The 10,474-nt window shown below is 49.9% G+C and overlaps 1 protein-coding gene across 1 annotated transcript; it reads left to right on the top strand.

Moving 5' to 3' along the window:
• Window positions 1-535: 535 nt before the first annotated feature.
• RTBDN (retbindin) lies at window positions 536-3,736 on the top strand. Its single transcript, XM_041764040.1, has 6 exons — window positions 536-585; window positions 1,223-1,397; window positions 1,980-2,046; window positions 2,160-2,270; window positions 2,762-2,858; window positions 3,468-3,736. The coding sequence occupies exons 2-6, from the start codon at window positions 1,229-1,231 to the stop codon at window positions 3,693-3,695; spliced, it is 672 nt and encodes a 223-aa protein (XP_041619974.1). The 5' UTR covers window positions 536-585; window positions 1,223-1,228; the 3' UTR covers window positions 3,696-3,736.
• The last annotated feature ends 6,738 nt before the right edge of the window (window positions 3,737-10,474 follow it).

The raw sequence follows: 10,474 nt of genomic DNA, 5'->3' as shown, positions 1-10,474 counted from the left end.
AAACTCACATTCATGGAAACTGCAGAAGAACACACACATTTCAGATGCAGACACGCACCCTCCCCACACATGTGAACACCCTCTTGTTCATTAATGGTTGCTGTTCATGGTCAACAGCCTATATCCCCTGACTTTACCCACAGCATTCTCACGGGACAGCATCCTGATTCTACATCCCCCTCCTTCACATTTATTATATCTTAATCAATTGGATACACGGGGATTGGGACATATACACCCAGATTTTGAACACACACACACACACACACACTCAACCAAGAGACACACATACTATACCTTCACACAACAAACATACACTACACACACACACACACAGCCATGCAAACACACTCTCAACTAACACACACACATAGAGTTTAAGCCATAATCTCAACATAAAGGCCAACACAAATATATATATACACAGCAGTCCCAGGTGCATTGGCCTTTGGTCAGCTGGAGCAGGGGGTGGGGCGGAAGGAAACTCCTCCTCTGCATCAAACCACACCCCCTTTGGCTGCCGCTCTTTCCTGGACTTGACTCTGAGGTGTCTCAGCAGCTCCCTAGACCCCGGTCCAGTTAACGGTGAGAGGTGATCAGAGGGGGCAGAGGAGGGGAGGGAATTGTCTTGTCTCCACAGACCCTCAGCTTCTCCTAGCCTGTGGTTTTTGGACCACAGTGGCAAAACTGGAGTCCTGCCACGGCCAAGCTTGGCTCCAAAGGCCCAGCCCTGGTGGCAGCCCCTAAGCCGATTGTGGGCCGAGAGAAGGTGACCATGAGAGGGGCCAGCAGGGATCAAGAAGGAGGGAGGAGACTGGGCAGAAGAGAGGGAGGAATTACTGGACAGAAGACGGAGATTGAGAGAGCTGGGGAGTCCCTTTAGTTCTGAAGACAGAGGGGATCACCTGAGCCAACCAGGTGGGAGATCCTCCTGGGCATGAGGGGGAGGGGAACCATGGTCCAACTAGAGGAGGGGGCCCTTGGACCTAAAGAGATGGAGGGGACATGAGTCTGATAGGGGAGAAGGGGCCCCTGGGTCAGAGGCAGGACTTGATGGTTCCCTGCAATTTGAAGATCCTTGGCCATTGCCTCCCCCATCAACTGCTCTATCTCTGCCCTCCCTGGCACTGTCTCCTGGGTAGGCATTAGGAGGGTACCACCCTTAGCTCTCAAAAAGGGACAGCCAAAACTCACCCCATTCCCAATCTAACTCTTGTCTCAGGTGGACATGGCCAACAGGGACCACACTCAACCCAGGGCCCTGGCCTGGGCCCTGGGACTGACCCTGGTATGGATCCTGCTGGGTGCCTGTGGAGGGAGCCGCCCACTCCCAGCTTTGTCCCGAAGACACCATAGGCTGGCGGCAGATCTTGGCACAGGCCAGCTGCACCTTGCAGGTGAGCACTCCAGACCCTACCTAACCCCCAACACCCAAGAAACCCCACTTCATCATAGCAATACTAAGATTTCCTTATGAGAATGGCTTAGGGTGAGGCACAGGCGGGGAAGGTGAGCCGGCAGGACTAGTGCTAAAGAATGGTTAGAGTGCGCAGAGTCTGGAGTCAGACTGCCTGGGTTCAAATTCCAACTCTGCCACTTCATAGCTGTGTGACTCTGAGCAAGTCACTTAACCTCACTGGGCTTCATGTAGACCATTAAAAAAGGAGAAAAATAATAGACCTAACTCATAGGGGTATTGTAGAGGGGTGTATGTAAGCATATGAAAACTTATACCATCATCAGGGACATAAACAATAAGCTGATTATGATTTATTATTTTTATTATTATTATTATTACTAGAAATTGCATTTGTGTCACAAGAGAAGTATTTTTATTTAAGTTTTATGTTTGGGTGGCACTGATGTAGCCAGGGTCTCCCCTGTTTAGGGGGCTCAGGCCTTGGTTCCCCAATCCTACCTGAGGATCCAAGACCCCAACTCACAGGAGTCCCCTTCCCCATGGTCCTGTTGTCCCCCAGAGATGGACACACCAGAGGCATCGGGCCCTGGGATGGTCTCAGAAAACTGTGGGGAGCCGAGCCCCGGGTGAGTACAGTACCCGCCAGGGTTTCCTTGTGTCCTTTGCTCCAGTTGCCCCTGCCAGGGGCCACAGCCCCGGCGCATCCTGACTCAAACGAGTTATTTTTCCCAATGTTCAGGTGCGAATCCTTTCTGGGACACCTCCAAGTCGCCCTCCACAATCGCTTCCGCCTGTTGTTACTGGGGATACGCCAGGCGCAGCCGCTCTGTTCCGAGCTCTGCGACATCTGGTAGGGAAGGCGGGGCAAAAGGGGGTGTGTCCTATGGTTTGCGCGGGACCAAAAGCGAGATGGGCAGCTCGCTCGTCTTGGTGTGTGAAGGGGCCAGGCCTGCCTCCAACAAGGCCAAGATCTGAAGATGAGGCCCAGTGTTTGGAGGCCAGGTGGGAAGGGGCGGGGCCTGTAGTGGACCAGGCTTTTAAGGGGCGGGGCCTCCTGTTTGAAAAGAGAAGCTAAAAGGGTAGGGAATGTAAGGGGCTGGCCTGAATTAGATGGTCTGAAGTCTGCAGGGATGAGGCCAGCTGTGACAGGGCCCTGGATAAGTGTGGAGAATATAGGGCAGGGTGAGATCTGGAGGATGGCGTCCGTGGGGGGCGTGGTCCCAAGAGGCGAGACCTGGATCAGGGGGCGGGACGTACGGAGGGAAGACTTGGAAGGCAGGAAACCCACTAGAACGCGACCGCGGAGACTTTACCCCCCTCCTCTCTACACACCATCCGCAGGTTTGCCACGTGTGAAAGTGATATTACCTGCGGTCCGACTTGGCTCCCACTCCTAGAAAAGAGGGGCTGTGAGCCTCGCTGCACTACCTACGAGCAGGTGAGCTTGAGACAAGAAGGTGCAGGTCAGAGACTGGGACCTCCCCTTATTGTGTCCTGCCTTAACCCGCCTAGGCCCCAGAGTCCGGAATGGCACTCCCAAGGCCCCTGCTCCCACCCTTCCCCCTTCCGCAGCCCAATCTCCGTAATGGGATACGTCTGGACACTCCCTAGGGCCCACTGAGGCTGGATTTGTCCTCCCCAAGGGACCGTCTCTGCTCTAGGCTCGTCCACAGTCCCCCGCCCCCACCCCGGAAGACCCAGAAGCCCAAATCACCTCACCTAAAACCCCAGCCTTAATCTAGCCCTCCCCCATCCCAACCCTGGGACCTAGTTAAAAAACTCGCCCTCTCAGGACTCTGCTCCTGTTATGCCCTCGCCCTCACACTCCCAGGAGGACCCAAAGAGGGTCACTGCCCACCCCTCGACAGCGGCTCTACACTCGCCCCTACTTGCAAACCAAGTCCAAGATTTTCCTTTTCCAAGGCCACGCCCCTGAGCTCTCCCCCGCCTACACCGCCCGAAGGCCACGCCCCCCCCCCCCCCCCCCCCCCGCCCTTCAATATCAGGACTCTATCCACTCCGGCCCTAACTCCACTCCCTCTCCCAGACCTTCGCTGACGGGGCGGACCTTTGCCGCTCGGTTCTGGGCTACGCCCTGCCAGTGGCCGCTCCTGGCGCCGATCACTGCCTCAACATTTCCATCTCGGTACTGCCGGGGTCCAGACAGGAACGGAAGGCCCAGGAAGTCACCTTCCCGCGTTCCCGCCGCTCACGCACCTGGATCCTGGATGCTCCCGGCAGCGGGAGCGGCAGTGGAAGCGGCAGCGGCCCCTAGGGGGCGCCAGGCCTTGAGTGGGAGATTTGTCCCTTCCCCAGACCCCGCCCCTCTAGACACCCGGAGCTTCACCATTCTCCCGCTCCGCCTTCTAGTTTCCAGAGTCCTGTCCCTCCTCCCTGGAGTCCCAGGGACTCGCCCTTCTCCAGGTGATTAGAGAAATAATCCAACTCTAGCTCATCTCTCCCTCTCCCCCTCTGAATAAAGTCGCCAACTAGAGCACTGTGATGTACCTGCTTCTTGGGGCAATAGGGGGCAAAGATAGCTGCCGGAAAGAGATCAGTGTGTCACTTCAAATCGTCAGGTCCCAGAGTTAGCAAATGATGCACACTAGCATGTAAATGACAGCCTATATTCTGAGCACTTTCACAACTTGGAGTATCCAGGTGTCAGAACTGAAAAGGGGTCCAGAAGAGGGGTTGACAAAGGGAAGAGGTATGCCCCCCCCCACTATGTCCACCAGGCCCACCAGGAAGCCCCTTCACTTGTACAGACTTCAAGACAACCTTCATGGCCCTCCCCTCTGATTAAGCACCCAACAGTGGCTGGCATAACGCACACTTCATTCCTTCCTCCCTTTCTTCCAAATCCCAGTCCTCCACCTAAGACAAAGGACTTGACTCAGATTTAAAATTTGGGATGTTAAGTGCTACTCCTGATCCTCCTCCTACCCAAAAGCCTTAGGACAGCCTGTTTCCTCACCAATAACAAAGAGCAATGTGCCTTTTAGTTTTGTTCAATAGAACAAGATTGATGGATGTGTCCCATGCCCAGACACTGCTGAGATAGATCAGGCCCATTCTCTGCCCTCAGGGAAGATGGAATAGTATGAGAGGTGCCTCACTGGGGAAGTGGCAGATAGACCTCTTTCAGCTTCAAGAGACAAACTCGGTTCTTTTTTTTTTTAAAGATTTTATTTATTTATTCATGAGACACAGAGACAGAGAGGGGAAGAGACACAGGCAGAGGGAGAAGCAGGCTCCCTGCAGGGAGCCTGATGTGGGACTCGATCCCAGGATTCCAAGATCATGCCCTGGGCTGAAGGCAGGTGCTAAACCACTGAGCCACCCAGGGATCCCTGAGACAAACTCAGTTCAAAGTATCTTTAGCCAACAGCTAAAGGAATGGCTAAGCTTCAGGAATGGCTATATCTAGTTCCTGAAGTGATGTTAGGAATCTATCTGTATCTTTTTCTTGGCTATTTTCAGCCAGGATCTCCTCACAACAGGAAAGATGGGCCAGCAACTACATGATTCCAGTAGTTAAAATGGTCCTATTTCTCTGTCAAAGTTTTCCAGTGCTGGCACTCAATGATCCTGTCTCCTCATGAGAGCCCATCACCAAACCAATCACTGTGCCCAGAGGGATGCTACACTCTCAATGGCCTGACATGGGTTATGGGCTTGTGCCTGAAGGCTCAGGATGGGGTCAGTTCCCTCCGAACCATATGGACTGGGGATGTTTCCCAGCCATTCTGAGTCTCTTTATCTATAAAATGGGGATAAGTGTTCCTCTCCTAGGATTGTTGGGAGAATTAAATGAGCGAATGCAAGTTGTTCTGATTATACATAGCTGTGCAGCAACTCCAAACTTAGTGCTATAAAACAACAATCATTATTCTTTCTGGGTTCAGTTACAAACACTGGCTGGGTCTGGAATCACCCTAAAGGCTTCTTCATTCATACATCTGGTGGTTGGCACTGGCTCTTGCCTGGCTGCCGACAGAATTGCTACACATGGCATGTCCCTCTGGCTTGGGCTTCCTCACAGCATGGCATCTGGGCTCCAAGGGCAAGTGTTCCAAGACAGTCAGGTTGAAGCAGTCTCCTCTCTTTCTCTCTGGTGTTAGAAAGCAGTGTTGCCTCCACTCTCTATTCACTGATGTTGTGTCACTAGAGCCAGCTCATATTCAAGGGGAAGCATTAGACTCCAACTCCTAATGAGAGGGATGCCAAATAAAATACTTAGAAAATGCCTGGGACATAATTAACCCTCAATAAACATAGACATTATCCATTATCATTGTCACAGTTATATATACTGTTACACAGAAGGCCTTGAACACAAGGCAAAGGTGCTTGGCCCTGATGATAAGGTGAAAGCCACGGAAGGTTTACACACAAGAAGGCCCATCAGACTAAGACTCTTGTCTGACCCTGCCAGTAGGACAGGGAGAGGGTGAGACTGGAGATAAGGAAGACCAGTGAGGACATCAGGACAGGAAGCAGAAGGTGGGCAGAGATGGGTGAAAGAGAACCAGAAGAATAACCCACATGGTAATCTTCCAGAAACGGGTTATTGTTAATTTCATTTTATTTATTTTTAAGTCTTTAAAAAAGATCTATTTAGAGAGAGAGAGTGAACAGGGAGGAGCTGAAGGAGAGGGAGAGAAAGAATCCCAAACAGGCTCCAGGCTCAGGGTGGAGCCCAACGCAGGCAGGACTCAATCTCACTATCCTGACATAATGACCTGAGTCAAAATCAAGAGTCAGGGATCCCTGGGTGGCTCAGCGGTTGAGTGTCTCCCTTTGACTCAGGGCCTGATCCCAGGGTCCGGGATAGAGTCTCACATTGGGCTCCTGCAGAGAGCCTGCTTCTCCCTCTGCCTATGTCTCTGCCTCTCTGTCTTGAAAGAGAAAGAAAGGAAAGAAAAGAAAGGAAAGAAAAGGAAGGAGGGATGGAAGGAAGGAAGGAAGGAAGGAAGGAAGGAAGGAAGGAAGGAAAGAAGGAAGGAAGGAAGGAAGGAAGGAAGGAAGGAAGGAAGGAAGGAGAAAGAAAGAAAGAAAGAAAGAAAGAAAGAAAAAGAAAGAAAGAAAGAAAGAAAAAGAAAAGAGTCAGACACTTAACTGAGCAGCTCAGGTGCCCCCAGACCCTTCATTTCTAACAGATGAGCTTGATGCTGCTGATCTGGGGATCTCTATTTGAAAAACTGGGGATTCAAAGATCTATTTTTTAAAGATGTTATTTCTTTAATCATGAGAGACATAGAGAGAGACACACACACACACAGGCAGAGGGAGAATCAGGCTCCACGCAGGGAGCCCGATATGGGACTCAATCCCAAGACTCCAGGATCACACCCTGGGCCAAAGGCAGACAGACGCTTAACTGCTGAGCCACTCAGACGTCCCAATTAAAAAAAAAAAAAAAACTTAAAAAAAACAAAAGTAACATTTGCAAATTACACCCTTAGGGTGCCCACTAACTTCTACTTACGGGGGGATAGTTTCTCTTTATCTTGTCCAGGCAAATTCCATGAGCAGTCAAAGGGGCCTATACATTCAAGATAAAATATAATTCTAATTTGAGAGAAAAAAGTAAATCCAAAATTTATAACATAAATTTACATATTTATAGCAGAGAAAAGGACAGGGCAAAATTACTAATGGAATCTGGATGTGTAAACGTTTTGTAACTACAATGATAACCAGAGGCTGAGGCTTGAAGAGAAGGTACCCCAAGGGTGGGAAAATGGGGAGGCCCCAGCTCCTCCCCAAGGTCTGCCTTCACCATCCCTACTCTCCGGCCTTCTCAAAGCAGATCTTCCGGGACACCTGGTGGCTCAGCGGTTGAGCATTTGCCTTCAGCTCAGGGCCTGATGCTGGAGTCCTGGGATTGAGTCCCACGTCGGGCTCCCTGCATGGAACCTGCTTCTCCCTCTGCCTGTGTCTCTGCCTCTCTCTGTGTCTCTCATGAATAAATAAATAAAATCTTTAAAAAACAAAACACCAAAGCAGATCTTCTCATCTCTGGGTATCTGCACTAACTGCTCCCACTGCCAGGAGCCCTCTTCTCCCTCCTGTTCTGTCCCACCCCTCAGATCTCAGCCATTGAGCTTCTCAGGCTCTGTGAGCCCCAGAGCAGAGCTGGGATCCCCATGGTGCACTCCTGAGGTCCCCTGGACCTCAGTGGGTACTCAGAGACCTTTTGTAGCTGGGTCAGCACTGGCTTTCTGGTCCCCAGCACAGAACCTAACAGATGAGCTTGGAGGTATTCAGTTATGCACTAAATTGTATTCCACTCCCCAAATACATGTTGAAGTCCTAACCCCAGTGCCCCAGGCTGTGACTACATTTGGATAGGGTCTTCCAAGAGGTAATTAAAGTAAACTAAGGTCATATGGGTGAGTCATAATCCAATGACTGGAATCCTTAAGAGATTAGGGGCGCCTGTGTGGCTCAGTCAGTTAAGCATCTGCCTTTGGCTCACGTCATGATCCCGGAGCCCTGGGATCGAGCCCTGCGTGGGGCTCCCTGCTCGGTGGGGAGCTTGCTTCTCCCTGTCCCTTTACCCCTCCCCACTGCTCATGCATGCTCTTTCTCTTTAATAAATTTTAAAAAGAGAGAGATTAGGACAGACACACACAAAGGGACTACCTTGTAAAACACAGGAAGAAGATGGCCATCTGCAAACCAAGAAGAAATCAACACTGCCAACACCTTCATTTTGGACTTCTAGCTTCCAGAACTGAGAAAATAAACTTGTTGTTTAAGCCACCCTGTCTGTGGTACTTTGTTATGGAGCCCGAACCAACTAATACATGCTCCATAAATAATATTCCCATAATGTCCTGGGCTTTTCCCATCAGCACATTTACTAAGAAGTTAAAAACCATCCCCTTTCTTCTTTCCATGAAATGCTCAAGTCAAGGAAGAGTCAGGGTGAGGGAATGAGGTGGGAGGGCTGGGTACTGGATATCTTCCTACCCCCAGGTACCAGTTCTTAACTTTTTATCCCAGATATTCCATTCCCCCACTCAGGAATTGCTTTGGGCATAGACTTGTCCTACTTTCATCCAGGAAGTGACAGGGCAGCTGCTGGGGGATGAGGCCTTTGGAGATTGAGATGTGATATCTGGAACTATGGCAGCCATAGTAGGACCATGAGAGGCAGAAAAACCCCACCAAAATGGCAAAATAGATGAATTTTTAAAATGGTGTCTTTGGGGCACCTGGCTCAGGTGGTTAAGCATCCAACTCTTGATTTTGGCTCAGGTGATTATCTCAGGGTCATGGGATCAAGCCCCATGTAAGTCAGGCACTGTGCTCAGCGCGGCATCTGCTTGAGATTCTCTCTCCTCTTTCTGTCCCTCCCCTCCACGTGTGATCTCTCTCAAATAAAACAAGAAAAATCTTAGGAAAAAAAAAAAAAAAAAGAGTGTCCTTGATGTTGTTGAGCCACAGTGTAGGTTGAGTGTAGGCTTCCAAACTTCTCACGGACTGAAATAAACCTGTCCTGCTACTGGCAAGGCTGTGCGGGAAATAAGTGCTTACTTACACTGCTGGTGGGACGAGTTCATGTCTTCACAGAGAGGAGTTTGAAAATATCTCTCCAAATCACAAACCACATAGATCCTCTCACCCAGCAAGCTCACCTCTGGGGATTTATCCTACAGACAAAACTGCATGAGAAATGATGGCATACCCCAGTCATTCTCCGCTGTACACATTTAATATTTATTCTTAAAAACATTGTATTTATTCATGAGAGACACAGAGAGAGGGGGGCAGAGACACAGGTAGAGGGAGAAACAGGCTCCATGCAGGGAGGCCAATGTGGGACTCGATCCCAGGTCTCTAGGATCACACCCTGAGCCAAAGGCAGATGCTCAACCACTGAGCCACCCAGGTGTCCTACATGTTTAATATTTAATGGCAAGCCGGGCAATAACTCAATGCCTCTTAAGCATTAAGTAGGGGTATCTGGGTGGCTCAGTGGTTGAGCATCTGTCTTCAGCTCAGGTCGTGATCCCGGAGTCCTAGGATCGAGTCCTGCATTGGGCTCCCCGCAGAAAGCCTGCTTCTCCCTCTGCCTATGTCTCTGCCTCTCTCTGTGTGTCTCTCATGAATAAAAGTCTAAAAAAAAAAAAAAAGTATTAAATGAACCACAGGACATTTGCACTGAGGACTTTAAAGCTAGAATGGGCATGAGGAAGGTCCTTAGGCATTCATTGGGAATTACCTCCAAGATGTGGTGAAGAGTAAGAATGTGCACTATCTAGGGTAGTCTGTTTCCATTTGTAAAACAAAAACAAACCTCAGAAAAGCATCCACATGTATATTTGTAACATGCCAGGCAATGCCCAGAAGGATCTAAAAGGTATCTGCTGTGGCCTGAATGTCTATGTTCCCCCAAAATTCATGTTGATATCCTAATTCCCACAGATAATGGTGTTAAGGGGTGATTAGGTCAAGAAGGGGATTAGTGCTCTTATAAAAGCGACCTTACACAGGTTCTTTGCCCCTTCTGCCGTGGGAGGACACAGTGAGAAGTTGGCAGTCCACAACCTGGAAAACGGTCCTCACCAGAATCTGACCACCGTGATCTTGGATTTCTGTCCTCCAGAATGGTAATAAATGTCTGTTGTTTATAAACCACCCTGTCTGTGGTATTTTGTTAGGGCAGCCCGAACAGACTGAGACACCTTGGTAAGCCCACCAGCAATCTGGAGGCAGGGTGCTCCCTCCTAATTCTGCATCCTACAAGTATATTACGCATTGAAAAATAATAATAAAATAGGGGCACCTGGGTGTCACAGTTGGCTAAACGTCTGATTCTTGGTTTCTGGCTCAGGTTGGGATCTCAGAGTTGTGACCTCGAGTCCCGGTTGGGATCCATGCTCAGAGCAGAAGTCTCCTTCAGATTCTCTCTCTCTGCCCTTACTCTGAGCCTGCATGTGTGCTCTCTCTCTCTCTCTAAAACAAACAAATCTTTATTTTTTAAAAGATTATCTATTTATTCATGAGGCAGAGAGAGGGGGGGGGGGCAGAGACACAGGC

This window comes from Vulpes lagopus, chromosome 7, assembly GCF_018345385.1.
Source record: "Vulpes lagopus strain Blue_001 chromosome 7, ASM1834538v1, whole genome shotgun sequence".
NCBI classification, from domain to species: Eukaryota; Metazoa; Chordata; class Mammalia; order Carnivora; family Canidae; genus Vulpes; species Vulpes lagopus.
Note: the sequence above shows the minus strand (reverse complement) of the source record. Positions and strands in the feature narration are given on the sequence as shown.